The 24,803-nt window shown below is 39.9% G+C and overlaps 1 protein-coding gene across 4 annotated transcripts in view; it reads left to right on the top strand.

The window, feature by feature from the left end:
• The window catches only part of wdr37 (WD repeat domain 37), a 141,604-nt gene extending 117,258 nt beyond the window's left edge, over positions 1-24,346 (top strand). For all 4 annotated transcript variants that reach the window (XM_080212547.1, XM_080212544.1, XM_080212549.1 and 1 more), the window contains 3 exons: positions 10,132-10,266; positions 19,132-19,246; positions 20,765-24,346. In XM_080212547.1, the coding sequence (XP_080068673.1) occupies positions 10,132-10,266; positions 19,132-19,246; positions 20,765-20,896 (382 nt within the window). In that variant the 3' untranslated portion in view covers positions 20,897-24,346. The remainder of the gene's footprint in view (positions 1-10,131; positions 10,267-19,131; positions 19,247-20,764) is intronic.
• Positions 24,347-24,803: the final 457 nt, after the last annotated feature.

Raw genomic sequence — 24,803 nt, 5'->3', positions numbered from 1 at the left:
TTATGTCTTGTGACATTCTGACGCGTTAAACCATATCTTGTTTCCCTAATATTTTAAAAACTCATAAAATTTGTACAAGTGTCCAATACCAAAATGCAATGGCTTAGCATTTCAATGAGGAGTTATTTTTGGATGTTTTGCAAATCCTAAATTACATTGTAGCCATTTTATTGTGTGAAGTTTTAACAGATTGGTATGCAAACCAGTTTCTGGCCTTTTTAACTGTTGAGACAGCTGTTAGTTCTAATGAGGAGTGCTAGCATTACAGTATTTTCAGTGATTGAGACCCGCTCAGGGAGCAGAATGTTCCAGAACAGTCAGTGGTGTGTGAGGAGAAATTGCCGCACTGTCAGCTGGAAGTGTATGCTCCGTTGCTCTCTAGGACAAGATAAATGAGTTTAGCTGTGCCTTGGCAGAGGCATCAGCTTTGCCTGGGAATAGCAGTATCACACTGCACCCCCGGTGGGATTCTGCTTTTAAATTTATGGGCTATGATTGATAAAGCAAATGAGGGGTCATATTGCTCTTCAGGTGTGACAGGAGGGACAGTCCTCACCACATTACAGATTTACCTCTTCACTGAATTTTAAACGATAAACCGACTGTTTGATGGAATTTCACAGTTTCACTTCCACAGTAAAAGAGCTGGCGTATATGACCTCTTGTTTTTTTATCTTTATGGTTAACAGCTATTCTTGATGGAGTTCTGCAAAAAAAATTATCTTTTTCAGTCAGCTGCTTTGGCAATTCGTGACTACCATTAAATTTGAACCAGTGGCTGTTTTTTGTTTAAATCTCTGGGATCCCAGGAATGGGGACTCGGTCCTTATTCTCAGATCCCGCAATGCACCCGCTTTTATTCTCGAAGACTCCAGTATGTGTGCTGCATTCCTACAGCGCTTTGGAAAGTTTCTGTAACTATATTAGGATCCTGTGAACAAACCTTTGGTTTTCCTCTTGTTCTTTCAGGGGCAAAATTTTAGTTGCGTGCGGTGCTCAAGTGAAGCCAATTTAATTCCCCTCCCTCCCACCTCAACATTTCAAACATCTAAAACATTTGATATAAAGTTCAATGTTGCTATTGTGGGAATTTTTATTTCATAGAATCATAGAAACCCTACAGTGCAGAAAGAGGCCATTTGGCCTACCGAGTCTGCACCAAACACAATCCCAGCCAGGCCCTACCCCCATATCCCTACACACTTACCCACTAATCCCTCTAACCTACGCATCTCAGGGCTCTAAGGAGCAATTTTAGCATGGCCAATCAACCTAATCCGCACATCTTTGGACTGTGGGAGGAAACTGGAGCCCCCGGAGGAAACCCATGCAAACACGAGGAAAGTTTGCAAACTCCACACAGACAGTGACCCGAGCCAGGAATCGAACGCAGGTCCCTGGAGCTGTGAAGCAGCAGTGCTGACCACTGTGCTACCGTACTGCCCTTAAACATGGACGCACAAACACTGGACATATTCTCACACATACCGGACACATACACATGCATACCGGACACACAACATCTTGCGATTTGATTCAGTTCAATAGGGTTCCATGTATTAATAGTAAAGTTGTAGACTGGTGTTTTGCAGCTGCTTTTCCGTGCAAAAAAAGCTAGGATAGTGGTTGCCTTTTGGTCATAACCAAACAATGAACAGAAACTTACTTTTTCATTGCTAAGTTTAGCTCGGTTCCAAAAAAGAACTGTTTGCCCCACCTCACCTCACAATTTATACTGCTGCTGATTTGTTGCTCTTTGTGACATAATTTTCTTCAACTATAAGCTGTACTATATTCAAAATCCATTCCCACATATGTTTCCACTTCTGCTTTCTCTCCATGCAACTAATGGGGAAATCACAGTGAGAATGGAGGTGCCTGAAAAGGCATCTGTGAATAGATGCTTATCATCTAGGTGAGAAGAGTGCAATTTGTCAGGCACTGCAGATTACTGTGATGTGGCTGTGGTAAATTGAATTGACATATGTATTTTGGTACAAGATATACTCAAAATCTCTTGACACAAAGTGGAGATGGATTGTACATGAAGGTTATTTTCATGAAATGATACTGTAGTTCTTGGAATATACCATGAGCCTCAATAATACTTTATTTTGCTTGAAGCATACAATTCTGGCCATAAACCTATTCACATGATTGATTTCCTGGTGTGCCTATGCAGGTGCAATTTGTATTGTATTGTACCAATGCAATCAAAGAACAAAGAAAATTACAACACAGGAACAAGCCCTTCGGTCCTCCAAGCCTGCACCGACCATGCTGCCTGACTGAACTAAAGCTCTTCCGGGGGACCATATCCCTCTATACCCATCCTATTCACGTATTTGTCCAGACACCCCTTAAAAGTCACAATCAATGCACCTATTTTCACAGAGCAGTCGATTATTTTTCTAAACTTAGAATCTTAGAATCCCTACAGTGCAGAAGGAGACCATTCAGCCCATCGAGCCTGCACTGGCAACAATCCCATCCAGGCCCTTTTCCCGTAACTCCACTTAGTTATCTGCTTGTCTTCCTGATACTAAGAGGCAATTTATCATGGTCAATCAGCCTAACCTGCACATGTTTGGACTGTGGGAGGAAACCGGAGCACCTGGAGAAAACCCATGCAGCTATGGGGAGAATGTGCAAATGCCACATAGACTGTGACCTAAGCTGGAAATCGAACCAGGCTCCATCACTCTGAGGCAGCAGTGCTAAGTATTGTGCCACTGTGCTGCAGATCTATCCAGAGCACAAATCGTTATACCAAATTTTAATTGTTCACAAGAACAATATTGCTCTAGTCTGTCTGGTCGTCTTCCACTTCCTCATATCCCAAATCCCCATAGGTTCACCAATGTTTTGCTCCGACAGAAGTTTTTCCCCAGCATAAAAATTAAAACAAAAACACTGCTTGAAAGAGTGTTAGAAGCAGATTTGATGGTAATTTCCAAAAGGACGTTGAGCAGGTGCTGGAAGAGAAAACAAATTGCAAGCCTATAGGGTAGAGGATGGAAGTGAAATTAATTTGAAAGAGCTGAATGAGGCACAGTGGACTGAATGGTTTTCTTCTGTGCTGTTTCATTCTGTACCTGTATGATCCTGTTAGGAGAGGCTCAGAAGTATCAGATCTTGCGCATCGTGTTCCTGTCATGAGCCGGCATGACAGCCATCCAAAGTCCAAAGATGTGCAGGTTAGGTTGATTGGCCATGGTAAATTGTCCCTTAGTGTCAGGGGTATTCACAGGGTAAACACCCAGAGTTGCGGGGATAGGGCCTGGGTGGGATTGTGGTTCGTGCAGGCTCCTTCTGCATTTTATGAATCTATGATTCTACAAATGCTTGAAAGCATAAACATATTATGACTTTGTGACTATCCAGATGCAAATGTAATTACAAAATTATCCAAAACATTTCATAAATTGAAACACGGCAAATCATATCGCTCAATATACTGTTTTAAAAAATATTCTCATCCAGATGTTTGCTTCCTTAGTCTGCTAATGAATCAAGTGATTCTAATGAAACCTAAGCTCAGTATTGGTAAGCAGTTTATTGGTGAGCAAGCGCTACTTGAAAACAACTCCTTTCATTCACTTGCTGATGATTGGAGGTATGTTGATGGAGTGACCATTGGTTGTGTTGTATTTATTCTGCTTTTCGTAGTTAATAAGTTCAAAAGATATAGGAACAGCATTAGGCATTCGGCCCATCGAGTCAGCTCCGTTGTTCGAGTATGGCTGATAAACTCCTCATCCCCATTTTCGTGCCTTTTCTCCATAATCCTTCCACCCATTTCCGATTAAAAATCTGTCTAACTCTTCCTTAAATTTACTCACTGTCCTGCTGTTTGTAAAAAGTCTGACAACACCAGGTTTAAGTCCAACTGATTTATTTGATAGTAAACTCACTAGCTTTCGGGTTTGTCCCTTCGTCAGGTGAACCCAAAAGCTAGTGAGTTTACTATGAAATAAATCGGTTGGACTTAAACCTGGTGTTGTCAGACTTTTTACTGTGTTCACCCCAGTCCAACGCCGGCATATCCACATCATGACTACTATCGACACCGCTTTTTGTAAACAGGGCATTTTCTCCATGTTTAGGTAGCTGTACAAGAACAGCTTAACTAAGGGAACAGGTAATTCTGCAGAACATGTCTTGAGCAGTAAGCCAAAATATTGCAAGGCCCTTTGCTGTGAGCCTAATCTCACTCTGTGTAGAAAATATTTTGGATTGTCATTCTTGGATCCAAAGTGGGTGACCACATTTTGCATATTTTCTGCTGGCTCATTTTAAGTCTTCCCAAGTTTCCAGCTCTTCATAAATCATAGAATCCCTACAGTGCAGAAGGAGGCCATTCAGCCCATCGAGTCCACGATGACTACAATCCCACCCAAGTCCTATCTCAATAACCCCATGTATTTACCCTAGCTACTCTACCTGACACCAGGGTCAATTTAGCATGGCCAATCAACCCGCACATCTTTAGACTGTGGGAGGAAACCAGAACACCCAGAGGAAACCCATGCAGACACAGGGAGAATGTGCAAACTTCACGCAGACAGTGACCCAAGGAATCGAACCCAGGTCCCTGGAACTGTGAGGCAGCAGTGCTAACGACTATGCCACCGTGCCGCCTCTTATTGACCATTCTGGTAAGTAAAATACATGGCTGATACCGGAGTTGAGGGGGTTGAGCTATGATGAGAGGCTGAATAAACTAGGCTTGTACTCGTTAGAGTTTAGAAGAATGAGGGGAGATCTCATTGAGACGTATAAGATGATGAATGGGATGGATAGGATAGAGGTGGAGAGGCTCTTCCCGCTCAGAAAGGACAGTAGGACTAGGGGGCACAGCCTCAAGATAAAGGGGGGCGGTTTAGAACGGAGTTGAGGAGGAACTTCTTCACTCAAAGGGTGGTGAATCTCTGGAATTCTCTGCCCGTTGAAGTGGTAGAGGCTGCCTCGCTAAATATTTTTAAGTCGTGGGTTGATGGGTTTTTGATAAGCGAGGGGATTAAGGGTTATGGGGAGAGGGTGGGAATGTGGAACTGAGCCACGACAGATCAGCCATGATCTTATTGAATGGCGGGGCAGGCTCGAAGGGCTGGATGGCCTACTCCTGCTCCTATTTCTTATTTTCTTATGTTCCAGCTAGAACTTGTGATTCAAAGCATTGGCACACTTAAATTTTCCAAGGACTTCATATGCAAAAACACTAATAATCAAGATGGTTTATCATGTAGTTCTAAAGCAAAAATAATAAATTAATGCAATTAGCTAAACAATCAAAAGCGCGTTTCAGTGACTTAACAAATTGGAAATATATGGTGAGTTCAGCAAAATTGACTCGGCACCTTTCACTCTGAGGCATAGAGTTGCTTCCTTTTAAGGAGTGATTCTCATCAGAAAGATAAAAAGACATACTTAGCTCTCTGATGTATGTACTTAATTAGTCTGACACTCCAGATAAATGGGAATTAATTATATATGGGTAAAGATCTGGATGTAATACTAACAGGAACCAGCAGAAGTGCAAACCCACCAATTTGCAGGACTCTGCTTTTACCCAGAGAAATAGGTCTATTTCTCTTAGAAACACAGACTGATACTTTCCCTGAAGCTCTTGGCTGCCAAGTTGGAGAGTTGGATTGTCACTTTAATTGTGACTTGCAAGAATCGTGAGACAGCAGAAATTAGGTGTTGCTGGAAGCTCAGATAATTACCTTAGCCTTCATGATTTCATGTTGTCTTTGGAATCCACAAGAGTATTTATAAGGAGACATGTCAATGTTAGTGTGTCTTGGACCAAGTCTATCAGGTATCTCTCTCTCTCCTCAGATGATTTATTTGCTTTTACGCTTTTGGTGCAACTGTTCAGTAATTCTGGTCTCTAACAGATTCTTGAGCAATCTGGATGAAGCAAAGCAATCCTTTTGTTGGGGTTGTGTTATTAAGATTAGGCCAAACTTTTCTTTTTTTTTAGTTGATGTTTCAGAACTTTCGCATCTAGATATGATTGTCAGCTGGTTTGTAGAATCCCTTGTGAATGAAATGGTCAGTGACTTAATTTGACAAAACCCCTGGGTTGAGGGCTGAAAATGAAGGAAATTAGAATATCTTTCCACAGTCAATTATTTTAGAAAACTTTGTCATTTCGAACAACAACAAGATATTTCTGAAGCATGCATCCTTTTGGAAACTTAAAAATCTCAAAAGGTTGACGGCTCCTGATGAATAGGGTTCCCTATTCCAAGGTCCGAAAAAATCTCAGCCTGTATATGAATCGTTGACTCAGTATCCAAATCAAGCAGTTAATCTTCCCAAATTTTTGATTTGGGAGTATTGGGATATAAGTCGAATGGGCGTGGAAGGAAAATGGAGTTAAGATGTAGCAGCAAATTTTACTGTCCGGATCGCCACGGGAATCGTAGCTGATGAGGGGTGGACCATGGAAAGGTCCGTTGAACTCGGGTGAGATTTTTTGGTTTTGGGGCAAGTTTGGCTGGAAAATCCTGCCCATTGAATTTCGAGGGTAAATATGTTCTGTGTATTTAATTTTCTTGAATAAAACCTTTTAAGATAGAGTGTAATTAATATAGTTCATCTTTGATTTTTGGGTAGTAAAATTATTTTGCTTAAACTGTGAGCCTTACAGTTTCATTCGTTTAGTAAAAACCTGGATTTTTGGATCCTTAAAAAAAAAACTGAAAATGTTACTGGTCCCTGCTGATTTCAACACAATCTATTGTATTAGTGCAGAGATTTTATTTTCTGCATGAATCGTTATACAAGTTTGCCAATTTAGCTGTTTTGCGTAGAGATCTGAGCTCTTCACAATCTGGCATCCAAATGTTCAAACCCCATCTGGGTAGATTCCTTTAGTAGAAAGTGTATTCACTGTAATGGTTTGAACTGAATTCAAACTTAGGTCTCAGCGATCAAACTTGAACTTTTTTGATTTGATTTTATTATTGTTGCATATATTAATATACAGTGAAAACAATTGTTTCTTGAGCGCTATACAGACAAAGCACCCCGTATGCAGAAGGAAAGGAGAAGGTGCAGAATGTAGTGTCACGGTCAAAGCTAGAGTGTAGAGAATGATCAATTTAATACAAGGTAGGTCCATTCAAAAGTCTGATGGCAGCAGGGAAGAAACTATTCTTGAGTCGGTTGGTACGTGACCGAAGACTTTTGTATCTTTTTCCTGACGGATGTGTCTAACTTATTCTAAAATAAGAAACTAAAAAGACCGTTAATGCAGAGCAGTGTGTCAAAATATTTTTCACTTATTATTTTCATCAGTTAATTATGGATGCTCCCTCTCTCTATCTCATTCTGGTTTGGTAATAGTTTCCTGCTTACAGTTCACCCATCATTTTTTATTTTCAAGAGGTTAATTGACCTGCTGTGATTTCCATTATTTTCCATTTTGTTATGTTGCTGACATTTTCAGTTTAAAAGATATATATTTTGTAAATGTAAAGAACCATGAGGTTAACGTCTCTCATCTTGTCCATCAGTATTTTGTTTGAAAAAGATTTTGTATGTCTTTAGCACTGAGGGTGCCACCCCATGCTAAACTAGTATGCTTTAGCTTTAGGGTAGTATTAAATTAAAGAACTTTGCTCCATTTACACACAGTAGTTTAATCCTTATTAAACCTTAATTTAATGTCAATTTGAATTAAGTGTGCCTGCATAAAAGGGCCTCTGGTGGCCTGGATGCTGTTAAATTCAATCAGCATCTAGATCAGTGTGTGAAGTCTGCATTCCTTGAGCAACACACAGACAGGAACAACTGCCATTGTAAATTACCAAATATTAAACTTCGTTAAATGTTCATACGTGATCTTGTCTTTTTTTTAGGCTCATCAGTCGTAGATAGAAGTACATTTCTGGTGGAGACCAGAAGTACATTTAGTTTTCATTTAATGTAGCAGTGATCACAGAGGAAGATATATGCATTACATTTAAAATAGTAATATGGAGAAAGATAGAAAGACTTCATTCGCATAGTACCTTTCATGACCACAGAATGCCTCAAAGTGAGGTGTTGACTGTAATGTAGAAAATATGGCAGCCAAATTGCACATAGCAAGGACCCCTGAACTGCAATGAGATAATGACCTATCCATTTGTAATGTTGTTTGCATAATAAATATTCACCAGGACATATTTCCCTGTCCTTGTTTGAAGTAGCATCCTGGAATCTCTTACATCACTTGAAAGTGTTTAATGTCTCATCCAGGGATTTCTATATTGTTCCTGGAATGTGAGCATTGCTGGCAAGGTGAAAATTTGTTGCTCATCCCCAAAAGCACTTGAGAAGGTGGTGCTGAGCTGCCACCTTCAACCCCTGGAGTCCATACAGTATAGGTATAATCACAGTGTTGTTAGGGAGTTCCAACATTTGACCCAGGAACAGTGAATGAATGGTGATGTAGCTGTAAGTCTGGGTGGGTGTGTGATTTGGAGGGGAAGTTACAGATGGTGGTGTTGCCATGTGTCTGCTTCCGTTGTTCTGGATGGTAGAACTTGCAAGTTTGGAAAGGTGGCACCTCTAGCAGTGCAGCATTCCCTTAGTATTGCACTGGAATGTCAGCCTCGACACTGTGCTCAGTTTCTCAAAGAGGGACTTCAACTTGCAACCTTCTGATGCAGAAGAGTAGTGTTACCAACTGAGCATTTCTGACACTTGGATGCAGTAAGAGGATTCATGTTTGTTAACTTCTGTGCACTATATTTGATTAATCTGTAAAGAATTTACTCCTGGACTGAGGGTAAATTAGTCTCCTCCAGTTTTGACATGGTGCCTAATCTGTTGTGTGTCTGAAGATTGTGGATATATACTTGATGAATTTGAAATTTGAACAAAATAGTTTTGTCAAAGTTTAACAGATTTTCATTTGCTCTGATATATGAACTGCCTGGAGAATCTAGTAGTAGCCATCGCTTGTGGATTTTGATTTAAATTCAAAATGCATTGATAAGTTACTATTAATATTGATACATGAACATTTAATAAATGGCACTACAATCTACTGTCTTATTTGAGGGCTTGAACACATTTAAAATGAACAGAACCATGTCACACAGCCATGTTAAACATTCATCAGCTGATATCAACACCAGTAATCTCTAGGTTATACATTCTGAATGTTAGACAATAACAGTGATATACTGGCTTATGTTGTTTCAATAAACTTATTTGTACATATGTTAAACTTAGCAGTTTATGGAAAACCTTAAGATTTTTGAATACTCTAATCCAACTGTATTTTGGCATAATTTCTTCCAAATCTATCAGATCTACAGTATGGTGACAGTGGTTAGCACTGCTGCCTCACAGCGCCATGGACTCGGGTTCAATTCTTGTGTGGGGTCACTGTCTTTGTGGAGTTTGTTCGTTCTCTCCATGTCTGCGTGGGTTGCCCCCGCGTGCTTGGGTTTCCTCCCAAAGTCCAAAGATGCGCGGGTCAGGTTGATTGACCATGCTAAATTGACTCTAGTGTTAGAGGGATTAGCAGGGTAAATGTGTGGGGTTATGGGAATAGGGCCTGGGTGGGATTGTGGTCGGTACATCCAATGGGCCAAATGGCCTCCTCCTGTACTGTAGGGATTCTATGATTCTAGTGAACCGGATGGATTTTTCCAACAATCGACAATGGTTTCATGGTCTTCAGTAGTTTCTTAGTTCCAGAGTTTTTTTTATTGAATTCAAATTCCCACATCTGCCTTGAACCCTTGTACCCAGAACATTAGCTGAGTTCCTGGAATAATAGTCTAACGGTAATGCCACTAGGCTATCACCTCCCCCTCATGCTCATATAGTAAAGGCTGAGGTGAGGTTTCGTGTGTGTTGACAATGGATGGAGGGAACTTTTCTCTGCATGTCTTGTATATGACCAGAAATGTTAATACTCAAGCTTACCAGTTCATCAGTACTAACATTCAGTGGTGTGATGAGTATAACAATTTACCAAGAGGAATGAGGCATGTGGCATATATTAAAAAAAAATTCTAGGAAACCTCAGTAGCAACTAAATATATCAGCTAGAGACAAATCTCTGATGTGTTGGTATTAAATTATTTAATGGTTATCCACATGTTTTATCTCTTTCAGTACTGTAACATCTGCTGTCTTTACTGTGGGAGATAATGTTGTATCTGGTAGTGATGACAGAACTGTAAAAGTCTGGGATCTAAAGAACATGCGATCTCCAATAGCAACAATTCGTACTGACTCAGCAGTCAACAGGTAAATGATATCAAATATATTTTTGTCATAAGTCATCATTGGTCAGTAGGGAATAATTTCTACTCTTTCTCCCTTTCCACAGTTTCTCATTCTTCATTCATTCCTTTGTTCTCTTGGTTTAATAAACAAGTTATGTCAATCCAATGCTGTTTCTGGAACAGCGAGGGAAGGGAGCTTAATTGAAGAAACAATATGTTGAGTAATTATTTCATTCCTGGAAGGTTTTGTTATTTGATTTATGATCTGATCACTTTCATAACTTTATTTTTATTTATTTAATTTTATTTTTATTGATTTATTTATTAGTGTCACAAGTAAGACTTACATTAACATTGCAATGAAGTTATTGTGAAAATCCCCGAGTCGCTGTACTCTGGTGTCTGTTTGGGTACACTGAGGGAGAATTTAGCATGACCAATGCATCTGACCAGCACGTCTTTTGGACTGTGGGAGGAAACCGGAGCACCCAGAGGAAACCCACGCAGACACGGGGAGAACATGCAGACTCTGCACAGACAATAACCCAAGCCGGGAATTGAACACAGGTCGCTGGCACTGTGAGGCAGCAGTGCTAACCATTGAGCTACTGTGAATGCTTAAATCGCTCCTTGCCCATTCTTATTTCTGTGACTCCCCTTCAGCTCTACAATCATCAAGATAGAACCATAGGTTGCAGCACAGAAGGAGGCTATGCAGCTCATCTGGTCCACGCCAGCCCAAGTGCCCTTTCTAACCCCACCTTCCTGCACCCGGCCAGAACTGCACACACTACTGCAGTTATGGCCTCACCAGTGTCTTATGCAACTCCAACATTGTACCCTTACTTTTGTATTCCATACCTCTGCCAATGAGGGAAAGTATCCCATGCCTTCTTCACAACCTTGACTACTTGAACTGCTGCCTTTAGCGACCTGTGTACTTATATGCCAAGATCTCTCACTTCATCACCATTCTTAATGTATTCCCAATTATTGTGTATTCCCTGCAACTGTTTGACCTTCCTATTACCTCACACTGCTCAATGTCAGAATCCACCTACCACTTTACTGCCCACTCCACCAACCCATCAGTATAGTTTTGGAGATCATAGCTATTCTGTGCACTATCCACCACTTGGCCAATCTCCATGTTGTTTGAAAATTTTCCAATCGTGTCCCCCACACCAATTCTGTTTCTCCGCTTTTGGCATCTTATGCCCCCCCCCCCCCCACCCAGCATTTAATTGTTCCACTGTTGGCAATCTTCAGCTTGAGGCATAGACAGCCTTCAGCTGCCCATACCTTAAACCCTGAAATTCGTTCCATAAAGCTTTCCAACTCTCTACAGGCCTCTGCTTCTTTAAGACCTTCTTAAAACCTCCTGCTTTCACTCAGCTTTTGATCAGCTGTTCTAGTATTTGCTTATGTGTCAAATGTTCCCATGGAAGATTTTGCAATGCGATATGAATGCAAGTTATTTTTACCACAAACCAAACCATGCTTGTGAAATTAAGGGTTCTCGCTGAAGTGCTGTGGAAAATCTTTGTGCAAGGGTTGTTAGTATCCAACAGTGACAGGAAATAGGATCTCCTGTACGATTCCTCACAGGGTAAGCTCAAAATCTAAGTTAAAATTTATTTATTAGTCACAAGTAAGGCTTACATTAACCCTGCAATGAAGTTACTGTGAAATTCCCCTAGTTGCCGCAGTCCGGTGCCTGTTTGGGTCAATGCGCCCAACCAGCATGTCTTTCAGAATGTGAAGGAAACCAAAGCATCTGGAGGAAACACACAAAGACATTGGGAGAACGTGCAAATTCCACACAGACCCAAGCCGGGAATCAAACCTGGGTCCCTGGCACTGTGGGGTAGCAGTGCTAACCACTGTGCTACCGTGCTGTGCCTATTACGTCTGTCTCGAGGAGGTGGCCTTTTCGTAAAGAAAAGGTAGCAAATAGAGTGTACGTAGAAAAGAAAAGCTGCCTTTGCATACTTAAATTTCACCCAGAGGGTACAGAATGCAACTAATCTCCTGGCCCTGTGAATGTGGAAATGATATATTTTGATGGAATGAAAACATAAAATGGATAGAGATAGATATAACACATACGTAGATGTACATTTTGAGGATATAAAAGCAAACAGGAAATGGAGTGCACCTACATTTTAAATGTACAACTTTAAACCTGCTACTTTTAACCAATCTGGTCTAGCAACGCCATGCTATGGCTCAGTCCAGGACTGATTAATTTGTTGGAAGCATGTGACAATTCGTTTGTTGCCGTGTCCGTAAAGAAGTGTCTTGTTTTATGTTAGTCTAATTATCTGATTCTGCCACACGTGTGTGCTAAAACATGTGAAAACTGGTGTCACGTGATGATAAGCCAAATCAGCCTTTTGCCAAGCAACCTTTGATACTACGTCTACTCCTCTGTAAGATAAATGTGTTACATACGATGGATTGAATGTTATTCTTATTGAATTAGATTATTTTGGTTATTAACATATATTTATTATATTTAATTTGTTTTGAATTTAGTGCTTATCAAAAGACATCAGAATGCAAGCTGTCCATTTCACATTGACAGCATCAATAACTCGCTGATCAGAAGTAGCATGATTTGATGCAGAGCAATGTGCCATTACACTAAAGGATTCCAACTGCCCCTCTCTGACATTTTTCCGTTCCTGCACAAGATATCGTTTGACCCCAGTCTGAATGGATTTCCACTCAGTGCTGAATCAAGAGCAGCTTTCTTTAACTGCGGACCTGTATTCATCGGGAAATGAACTCACACTTCCCAAATTCATTTCCTGCTGAGCCAGCGCACCCCCTAGACTGGCACATCAACCTGGATTGGATTTCACCCTGAGTCTGTCAGGTGGCAGAGAGTGCATCCTGCCACTTAATCTCCAAATGGAAAATGCTGGAAAAACTCAGCAAGTCAAATAGCATCTGTTGAGACAGAAAGGAGGAGTGGGCATGGTGGCACAGTAGTTAGTATTGCTGCCTCACAGAGCCAGGGAACAGGGTTTAATTCCAGCCTTAGGTCGTAGTCTGTGTAAAATTTCCATGCTCTCCCCATGTCTGCCTGGGTTTGCTCCAGGTGCTCTGGTTGCTTCCCAAGTCCTAAAGATGTGCTGGTTAGGTGCATTGGCCAGGCCAAAGTTGTCCCTCAGTGTATCTGAACAGGTGCCAAAAAGTGGCAACGAGGGAATTTTCACAGTAACTTCATTGCAGTGTTAATGTAAGCCTACTTGTGACACTAATAAATAAACTTTAATGTTTCAGCTCCATGACCATTCATCAGAATTGGAAGATATTTTAGATGAGCCCTATGTTTCATTTTTTTGGGACGAATTGTTGAGTAGAGGTTTTAACTAGGAAAGCAATGGAAAAAGTACTGTAATACTTGTGAACTTCTCCGCTGTAGTTAATTTATTTAAATTCTAGTTTCCAATTTTTAAAATTTAATACTAAACCAGACTTAATAAAGAAACTTATCTATGGAGCACACCCATAAAATTGGGTGAAGATCAGCAGTGCCACTCGAGCAATTTTGCTTCTGTCATTTTGGTATGAACAGACAGTCAGTGCACTACTTCCGATAGTGAGGGAAGATAATTATTGTGAAAGTGGAATTAAATTCTGATCATTCATGCCTACATCATTTAAGACGATTTTAAGGTCACATGCTAATGTACATTCACGACAATATTTATTGGGTTTCTGTTCAGTTTTGTAATGTGAAAAAGTATTTAACTGTTTCCTCTGCCTTGAGGGATGAAAATATTTCTTCAAATTCTCATTAACTGGTAAACCAACAATCTAATCTTCCATTTAAAAAAAACTCAGCTTTGGATTTGGGTATAGATTGCCCTGTTCATGAGCCTATTTATATAAGCCCATCTTCTGGCTTTATGTATTTGAAAGAAAGATTCCTTATTGGAGTCAGTGATGGGTTGCCAGTCTGAATTGGATATGAGCCATTTGTGGTTGATTTCTGTAATTTTGAAATAGATTTTAGATACAAAATTACAAGTGTTGGCTTTGAAAATTAAGATATTTTTCAAGCTTTGTTACTTGTGGGACTCCCATTGTGTTAGAAGGCTTTTTTGCTTGATTTGTGGGTTCATACCAGTCGCCGCTTCCATAATTCACTGACTTAGTCAGTTTAACACTGACAGACTGATGCTAAACCAAGGGTAGGATTTGTGATTGCTTCATTTCCTCTACCCCTGGCACTACAAACAGAAACTTTGATTAACACTGACTTCCATTGGTATTTCTCTCTCATAACAAATGCTTGAACGTGAAGGAACTTGCTTTTATGCAGCATTTATCACATTCTCATGATGTCCTGAAGCACTTAGGCAACACAGCAGTGCTTGCTAGTGGAAAGAAAGAATGATCTAATGGATTAGAAAAATTCACCTTATTAAGTGAAGCTTTGCGGCTCGAGAGAGAATGGTGCTGCCTCATTTACCTCGCGGGTTGCCATTCACTTTGATCTGTGATCTGTATTGTGTTAAGTGATCCCCATTCGATGTAGTTGTTTATACTCAGCCGTACTAATTCTGGGCAAGTGAGAGGATAATCACTCTATTCTGATCTCCACTTTATAATTCTTGCTGGAAAGTGCAGTTAAGGACATCGTTGAGCTCAGCTTTTTATTACCCTTCCTCATTTCTATATTTGAATAGCATACCAAACAGTGTAGCTGAGGGTCATATGTAAGGAGAATGCTCATGTGGATGAGGGTGGCCCTTCATGTAGAACTGTATCCAATATGAATCAGCGTTCTTAAGAGCAGAAGGGACCATGTTGGAAAGGTGTGAAAGGAAGGGGGAAGCTCCATGTCTACTTTATTCATACCTTTTATCATCTTGAATACCTCAATTTGATATCACCTCATTCTTCTAAATTCTAGAATATAGGCCTAAACTGTTCAATCTCTCTTCATATAACAAACCCCTCGTCCCTGGAATCAATCCAGTGAACCTCCTCTGAACTGATTCCAATGCCACTACATCTTCTCTTAAATAAGGGGACCAAAACTTTGCACAACACTCCCGCTGCGGCCTCACCAATGCCTTGTTTGGTTGCAACAATACTTCCTTACCTTTATATTCTATTCCTTTAGCTATAATTTAGCTATAAACCATCATTCCATTCACTCTCTTTATTATCTGCTGTATCTGCATGTTAGTTTTCTGTGACTCATGAACAAGGACACCCAAATCCTTCTGCACCGGCACACCCTGAAGTCTCTTCCCATTGAGATAGTAAGTCACTTCCCATTTTTGCGACCAAAATGCATGACCACGTTAAACTCCATCTGCCACATTTTGGCCCACTCCCTAACCTATCTATTTCCATTTGTAAGGTACTCATTTCCTCATTGCAACTTACTGTCCTGCCAATTTTTGTGTCATCTGCAAATTTGGCTATAGACCCTATTGTCCCTGTATCTAAATTATTAATATAGCTTGTAAATAGCTGGGGCCCAAGAATCGTCTCATCCCCACCTGATAACAGCTCTACTCCAGCATGTTCCACCAGTATAATCCTTAGCAAAAAGGCACACTATTCTAGACCTCTCCCAGATATGATCCCAGGTCTCCTTTTGTAGTTGAGCTAACCTACTACTGAGAATAAGATCTCCAGCATTGGACAGGCTCCACTCCAGTGTCTAAACTCAGGCACGGTCCCTGCTCCTCAGCCACACTGCTGCCAATGACTGCTCTTCATGGAGCAGCCAGCTGCACTGAGCTAACACCACTGCCAGTATTTTCAGTACCCCAGCTGAACTGCCAGCAACAACTGCTCCTGTGCTTTTTCTGAGCCTCAATCTCTTTTAGCAGCACTGAGCAATCCCTGCTCCATGGCTGTCTTGAGCTTCAGCCTCTCAGCAGCACAGAGTTAACACTAGCACTTCAGCTTGCATGGAACTGACTCTCCTCTCCATCTGCTGCCCACAGGCTACTGTTCATGCAGCCCCTTCAACGGATCTGTGACCTTTTTAAACCTCCCAACAGGATTTTGCCCCTGTACCTATTCTGTACCTTAAATGGTACCATCTCCAGTCAACCAAAGGCCACCCCAAGGGTGCTAACTTACAAAAACACAGACAAACAAAAAATTTTCCCTCACAAATGAAACTTTTAAAAATAGCTAGCCCAGCAGCACAAAGTTGAAAGGAAATTCCAGTCCTGTAAAGGTTACTGATTGAAGTAAAAGTGGAAAAGCAAAGCTTTAAGTAAATTTTGTACTGATGGTTTCTAGTTTTTAATGACATTTACACATCTGTGTGTACTTTCCTTCTTATTAGATTTGGATTACTGTTAGAATCCAAAAATGCTTTTGTCAATGAACTCTTTTTGTGAACTTTGCTCACATTTGTAGCTCATTTTTTTAAAATTGTAATTATCCTGTAAATATCCACGGAAGCTCACCAGAGACAGATGGGAGGCATTTGCACAGCTTCCCTTGCCACCCATCTGGTTTTAGATGGAAAACTTGCTTTGCTTTTTGTAAGTTTTACACATTGCTTACACTGGCGTCTCAAAAAGCCTTTATCTCAGTTAGTTACAGTGGTAAATACCAGAGCCTATCTTACGGTCAGCAGCAATGTGGAACTCGTTGTCGCTGCCTGTGAAGGTTGTGCAAACCTGAAGATGCTGCCCATTTCCTGAATCTTCTGACTCTGGCTGAAGTAAAAATGGGTAGTGGAGCCGCTCCAGGGTAAGTCCAGTGAGCGTAATAGGTTCAAAGGAAGGAGAAGCCCCTTTTATGACAATAGCTGCCATATTCAAGTAAGTTTATATAGGTCCAAGTCTTCTGATGTACAACCAGGCTAAATGGCAGGTGGGTAGGTGGTTGAGTTGGGTAGCTGGTGAGGTGGATGAAGGAGTACTTGATGATTGGAAAAAAATTTCAGGAAACCAAAATATAATGGTGAATAGTCGAGTTGAATTTCAAAGGCTTTACTTCATCAACCTAATTGAATTCTTTGAGAGAGTAGACAAGGGTAATGTAGTCGATCTAATGTATTTAGATGTCCAAAAGATCTTTTATAAACTACTACATAATAAGCTAATGAATAAGGTTGCAATATGTAAAATTTGAATAATGAACAGAATGTGTAGCCAAAAGACAGCAAGCATTCTAAGTGTTCAGATCACTTACTTTCTGTCTGGGTCCCTCCACGCTGATGCTATAGTTAAGAAAGCCCGCCAATGCTTCCCATCCGTTGACTCTGTCTATACTTCCCACTGCCTTGGAAAAGCAGCCAGCATAATCAAGGACCCCATTCACTACCTTCTTCCGTCAGGAAAAAGATACAAAAACCTAAGATCACGTACCAATTGACTCGAGAACAACTTCTTCCTTGTTGCCATCAGACTTTTGAATGGTGCTACCTTATAGTAAGCTGATCTTTCTCTACACCCTAGCTATGACTGTATATTCTGCACTCTCTCCTTTCCTTCTCCTCTCTGTATTCTATGAAGAGTATGTTTTGTCTGTATAGCACATAGAAGCAATTCTTTTCACTGTATCCCAATATATGTGACAATAATAAATCAAGCAGAGAATAGGTAAAGCCTAACTGTTCAGAGTGCCAGAAGGTAGGAATGAGGTCACACAAGGGTCAATGTTGTGACCTCTGTTGTTCACAAATAATGTTAATTCAGACCTTGAATTCAAAAACAAAATTTCTAATTTTGTGGATGACACCAAAATGGGAGAGATCCTCATTGAGTAGGACTGCAGCAAATACAGGAAGATAGTAATATATTTGCAGAATAAGCATATAATGAACAAATTAGTTGTAACTTAATAAGTATGTGGTTTTTTATTTTGGTACAGTAAATTAGGGAGGTCACTTGTTATTTGGAAAATAAGAATCTGTGGGATAGAGGAGCAAAGGGAACTAGGAGTCAGAGGAATATAGAAGCAGAAGTTAACCATTCAGCCCTTCAAGCATGCTTCATTCAGTGGGATCATGGCTGGTCCGATTATGGTCTCAGCTCCACTTTCCTGTCTTCCCCCGCCATAACTCTTGATCCCCTTCTATCAAAAGTCTACATAATTCTACTTTGAATAAATTCATTGACCCTGCCTCCACTGTTTTCTGGGGAAGAGAATTTCACATACTGACGGTCATCTGAGATTATGTTCTCCTCATCTCCACTTTAAAATGGAGACCTCGTTCCTAATCGTGTCCCCTGGTTTTTCCCCACAAGTGGAAGCTAGTAGCTAGCCTATCCAGTCCCCTGAGGACCTTGTACGTTTCAAGACAATCACTTCCTGTTCTTCCAAACTCCAATGGGAATATGCCCAACCTGATCAACCTTTCTTCATCAGAGAAAATTCTTCATCACAAGAATGAGTCAAGTAAATCTTCTCTGAATCTTTTCTAGAACAATTATATCTTTGTCCAAAAATGAGGACCAGAAGTTATACGCAGTATCCAGATTACAGTCTGACCAATGCCCTGTACAACTGTAGGAAACCTTCCTACATTATATTCCTTTCCCCTTGCATCAAATGCCATTTACCATGCCGATCACCCGCTGCATCTGCACACTTAACTTTTCCTGCTTCATGATTCACGTGAATCTAAATGCACAAACCTCTTACAAAAAAAATTCCTGATGGAGGCCAATAAGGTCATAACAAAAACAGCCAAGCACTTGGATTTATTTCTATCAGAATTGCATTGAAAAGTAGAGATTTTGCAGCGGAATGGGTATCCAGGTGAATGACATGCATGTCTCAGGTTAGAAGATGTTGAATATATTCAGAATTCTGGGGCTACGCTGGCATATTGAAGTCTGCACTTGATTTGATATATTTATGAAATGACTGTCTGTCCTCATTGCAGGATAAGTGTTTCTGTTAATCAGAGGATTATAGCACTTCCGCATGACAATCGTCAAGTTCGATTATTTGATATGTCAGGAGTACGTTTAGCACGTCTACCCCGCAGTAATCGTCAGGTAATTTCTATTTCTGTGCTTAATTTTCATTCCCTTAATTATCATTTGAATAAGTTTTTTTTTCATATGATTATAACTAAGAGAATTAGGCTTGTTTTAAGAGTGTGTAAAAGTGCAAGCCGTGTATTTTAATGACATGCCAGTGTCCTTTCACTGTATTTAAACAGCAGAATCATAAATGTTAGCTTTATGTATATTTGGGACTTGTTCAATGCAGTGCCGTGTAGTGAAATTCAAAGTTGTGACAAAAATTTGGGAAGGCATTCTTGGAAAGAAATAATATGCTTGGAATATGCCAGTGGTCTGGTAACCCTGGTTGACAATGTGGTGAAGCTATCAGCAAGCAACAGAGTAAATCAGATTTTGAGGTTCCATTGACCCAAATTGGTAAGGCATTCCTGTCATTTTATAAAGTCATTGGTGCAACCGCACTTTTGAGTGCTGTGTCCAGTTTAGTTGCCGCGATACAAAAAGGTGATTGCAGCCAGAAAATGGTACAGAAGAGAGCAAGCAGAATGATTGAAGGTGGTGATTGTATTATGAAGAATAATTATTTTAATTAGACATGCTATCACTGGAAAGGACAAGATTGAGAGGTGATAAGATTTTTGCTTTTAAGGTTCTAATGGGATTAGATAACGCAGACCAAGGCAATTTCTTTCATGTTGTCTAGAACAGCAGAACCAGATGACATGGCTTGCACTTGAAGGGGGATAAGTTCAAGACTAATCTGCAGAAATATTATTTGTGAGCGAGTGGGAACAAGATCCCGGGGAGAAAGTGGAAGCAGAACATATTGATTCATTCAAATGCTCGTTACACGGATTTTCTTCCAAAATATAATTTATCGTGATACAGCATACGAGTGACTTGAGATATGATATGCGGTAAGTGTAGCGTACTGAGGAGAGCAGATGACTTTGGACAGCTTTCTGCCACGGGAATTTTCTTGCCTGCTACCTGGGTCTGTCACAGACTACATGATAGAAGTCAATTACCGTGTGAAGAATTCCAGGTTGGTAGAAGGCTAACCAGGTGGAAACTTGGTCAGTTTTTTTCTGACTAACATTTATGATGTTCCTGTGGTCTGGAATAATTGAAGAATAAGCAGGTGATTATAGAGTTTGGGCCGTTGAATACTAAAATGGAAATGATCACATTGATTGGCTAACAACTGGTTTCAGTAAATCACCTCAATCTGATTTGCAGAAAATCTTGACATTCAGACTGAGTCTCTTGCCCTTAATTTCAATAGGTTGCAACATAGAAACACAATTGAGAATAGCAGTGTTTACTTTCAGGAAAACTTTCCTCTTTCTTGTGATGTGGTCAATTATTTTACTGTCAAAGCTAGCCTTATCAAGAGAAGCTAAACTGCTTAGCAGCGCTCTGGTAATAATGCTGGGCGGCCACAGAAGCTGTAGAAATTAATTCAAACAGAAAAGACCGAGGACATGCAAGGGGAACTAATTTATTCTGGGGCGGCAGGCTTCTGACTCCTTTTATCTTTTGTTGCAGGGCCATCGGCGTATGGTGTGCTGCACAGCTTGGAGTGAAGACAATCCTATATGCAACCTCTTCTCTTGCGGTTTTGATCGTCAAGCTATTGGCTGGAACATCAATATCCCAGCACTCTTGCAAGAAAAATAAAATACCATCGAGTGTTTCAGCAATGACTTTAAATAACTCCAATCTTTATACGCTTAACTATGTTTCTATTACTGCTGTGAGTCTTCCAGCTAAGAGAGCATTGTGCGATTGGCATTGAATGGCTTGACATGCATAATCTGCATGTAATGCCGATGAAACTGTGCTTAGTTAGTAAGCCAGTCCTGAAAGCAACCATGCATATATTATAAATATTTCTTCTGTTTGTAATTTATGTGTTCTTCGCTGGTCGTTAGAATCGGTTGACCTTCTCACATACAAAGTATAAATGATTTGCACAGAAGTTATAGCTGAATTCTGTAGCAGTGTGAGCAGGTCATTTTTGAATGACTGAAAAAATGTGAAGTTTTGCCAAGTGTAAATTATGTGAAGGGTATAGGTTGTGGTCGTTGTTACCTGAAAATTCTACATATCCTTGTTGCCTTGTAGTACTGTAAATGCAGGGTTAGTGTATAGCAATTTTGATGTGATCTCACACATTGCAATTTGTTTTAGCAGTCTCTTCACCTACAATCTTTCTATACCAATAGACTGCAGTGAATTTGTGAGATATGTATTTAGACATTTTATAATTTCAGTAATGTTTGGAGTTCAAGTGTTCATGTTCGAGTGCATTACAAGTAAGCAGTAATATTCAATCTACAGAATTGTAACCTAATGTGGTGTGGTTAGTCATCAAAGATTCAATCTTATGACCTGGCTCCAATATGTATTTTGTCAGAATGTACACTAATGGGGAAGAAATGCGATTTTTTTTTTTTGCTGGACAGTTTATTCTGAACTTTTGTGACTCGTAAGCCAATATTCAATGCACTGAACCCAATGCCCAAACTAATAACGTTCTGTGTGAAAGAGGAGATGTGATGAGTGTTGTAATGGTTGGAGTCAGGCTCATTTCTCAAAACTCTGAAGATCAGTAAAAAGCAAATTATTTATAATCGTAGACCCCATACAAACCACAAAGACAAATTTTGTCAGTCATTTGATAATTGGAGCACTGATCATATTGGCTAGGATATTTAAATATGCACAAGTCGTTTTAATTTTAAAATTTAAACTATACAGAACCAAATATGTTTCAGGTTTCACACACTTATTTACATATTTTTGCATGGTTAAACACAGTTGTGCTCAATATTAGGTGACTGGCCTGCAACCATATCAAGAGACAAAGCATCGAGGTGTTGCCCTTTGCCCAGCATGCTGTCAGTACATTAACCCAATTTCATGAATATTTTGTTTTCTTCATTGGTCCCAAGAATAGCTTGGAATAATCAGGGTTTTACAGCCAGGTATGGATCTAACTGTAAATTAATATCCTTTTATCAGCTCCAAAGATTAGGGTTCAAAACTGCAGTCTGCATTTAGCTGCCTAAGTCTGTTAAAAAGATGTAATTGCACATTGTTCATAATCTGTGTTTCGGCTTATGTTGGCTTTAGTGCACTTGATGGGTTTTTTTTCAGTGTCGTGGCTAGAGCAAATAGTGCATTTATGATGAATGCAAGGAACAGTTCTGTTTTTCCGAAGAGTGGACAATCTGACCTGAGTTATTTGGATTTGATATCAGCAAATGAGTGGTTGATTTTGAAGTCAGCAGTCCATAGCTGCCTTGGAACTTCCTATTGGGTAGATGAATACTGCAGTATGCTGAGTATGATGATGATACTGTTACAACATGTGGCACTTTACAAGTAGAGCACTGGGTATTGTTTAAGCGGCAGATTGTTCTCACGTAAGCTATAGAGTATCCTATGTAAGACAAAATGTTCAAACTTTTTAAATCTGTTTTTGTCTGTTGTGTGTGATTTGTAAAGGATTCCATGGCAACTCAGTAAAAATGTAATTACTACTTTTCATTAAAGCATTAAATATGTGTATTATAAATTACATTTCCAATGTTCTGGCACCACTGTTTCAAATGTAGTTTAAGAGGTGTGATATAAACTTATAAACAAGTAAGATTTTCCAGAGATGATCATAACATTATTCATAAGCAGTCATGAAAGCTGCCAAGAACATTTTTACCAAGAACATATTTGTTGCAATAGATTGCTGATTCAGACAATAAATAGAATTCCTGATCTAAAGTGATGCATGTACCTAACGTTCTCATTTTGTATGGTTTTTACATAATGCAACGCACGGACTATCATATTATGAAACAAGAAAGATGTCCTATTTCTGTACTGGAATAAAATATTTGTGCGTTGTATCTATTGTCCAAGAGGAAGCCCCACTTGTATCCATTTCACCAGCCAAACAGTATTTCAGCATGTCAGTGTTTAAAATTGACTTTTTGTGGAAGCTTGAAGCAAAGGTGCAAAATTAAAGGTGAAGCAAAAAGAATCTTGTTTTGGCCAAATTGTGATTATTTCTATTGCAGGCAGTGCATTATGATACTGCATTGTCTACTGCACCCATGTCTTTTGTAACCTCTCGATTTGATTCTTCCAATGCATTCCTGGCCTGCGCTCAAGATTCTACCTTCCGTAAACATCCTGACATCCGAAGCTCAGCTCCTAATTTCAAACCCCATCCTCCCCCACTACCCTCTGCTCACAGACGTACGTTGGTAACTCAGTAAGCAATGCCTCAGTTTTATAAAACTCATTTTTGTTTACAGGCTCCTTCATGCTGTTGATCTTCCCTATCTCCTCCCAGGGTATTTGGGCTCCTCTATTTCCGGTTGTTTGAGTATCACTGATTTTAATTTGTCTAACACAGACGGCTGTGCCTTCAGTTGCCTAGACCCTAAATTGTTTTGAGTTATCTTCCTAAGCCCTTCTGTGTCTTTACCTCTCTTTCTAGCTTTAAGACATTGCTTATTTATGCTACCAGGTTTCTCCTCTAATATCTCCTTCTGTGGCTCAGTGTCGCTTTTTCGATTGTTATGGTCCTGTTAAGCACCTTGCTACATTAAAGATGCTATATAAATGCAAGTTGTTGTCATTGATTTCTCAACTCATGGGTACATTTTTCTTATCAAAAACCATGATAGATACAACCACAAAATCTGCAAAGGTTTAATGATGAAATGCTGTGTTTTTTTTTTGTTGATGCAGCCAATTTTGTGCTCCTGCACATATTGCATTTTCTACTCTGCCATTTGACTGTGAAAAATGTTGCATAATTAAGAAGCTTCTTGCATCTCTGGGTGTAAATTTTCTTGGCTTATTTCACAATAAACAGAAGACAGCAATCAGCGGTGAATCCCAACAGAAGTGGATGTATTCCTCCAAGCGTGTTGACAGTTAGTGTTGTGTTGTTTTATTTTGGCAGTTTTTGTTGTGTATATACTTTATCGAGTAACTTGCTGTACATTGGAGTAATGAGATTGAGAGTATTCTCAATCAAACAAAGGCAAAGTTTTTTTTTCCCCAAAAATACAAATTGTGCCTTTTTTTTGATTTGTAAAGTTGCTGCCACTTGCTCATGAAACTAAATAAAATTGTAACTTTTTTTGGAATGCATTGTGCCCAGATGTTCTCTTTACAGCGTTCATCTTGGTGGTATTATGTAAATATAGAAAATATGGCTTAGTATTTTAGAATTGTGGGTTCTGTAAAATCCTGTGTGTGAAGTGGAGCTCTCTGTTGTGCTGTTATAACGTGTGTGGCGACACGGTAGCATGGTGGTTAACACTGCTGCCTCTCAGTGCCAGAGAGCTGGGTTCGATTCTGGGTTTGGGGTACTGTCAGTGCAACATTATCTCTTGTCTGCGTAGGTTTCCTCTGGGTGCCCTGGTTTCCTCCCACAGTTTGAAAGATGTGTTGGTTAGGTCCATTGGCCATTCTAAATTCTCCCTGGTGCCAGAATGTGGTGACAAGGGGAGTTTCACAGTAACTTCATTGCAGTGTTAATATAAGTCTACTTGTGACACTAATAAAT

The sequence above is a fragment of the Carcharhinus amblyrhynchos genome, chromosome 2 (genome assembly GCF_965287045.1).
Source record: "Carcharhinus amblyrhynchos chromosome 2, sCarAmb.v2.hapA, whole genome shotgun sequence".
NCBI lineage: Eukaryota > Metazoa > Chordata > Chondrichthyes > Carcharhiniformes > Carcharhinidae > Carcharhinus > Carcharhinus amblyrhynchos.
The sequence above is the reverse complement of the archived record's forward strand: the minus strand, read 5'-3'. Positions and strand labels throughout refer to the sequence as shown.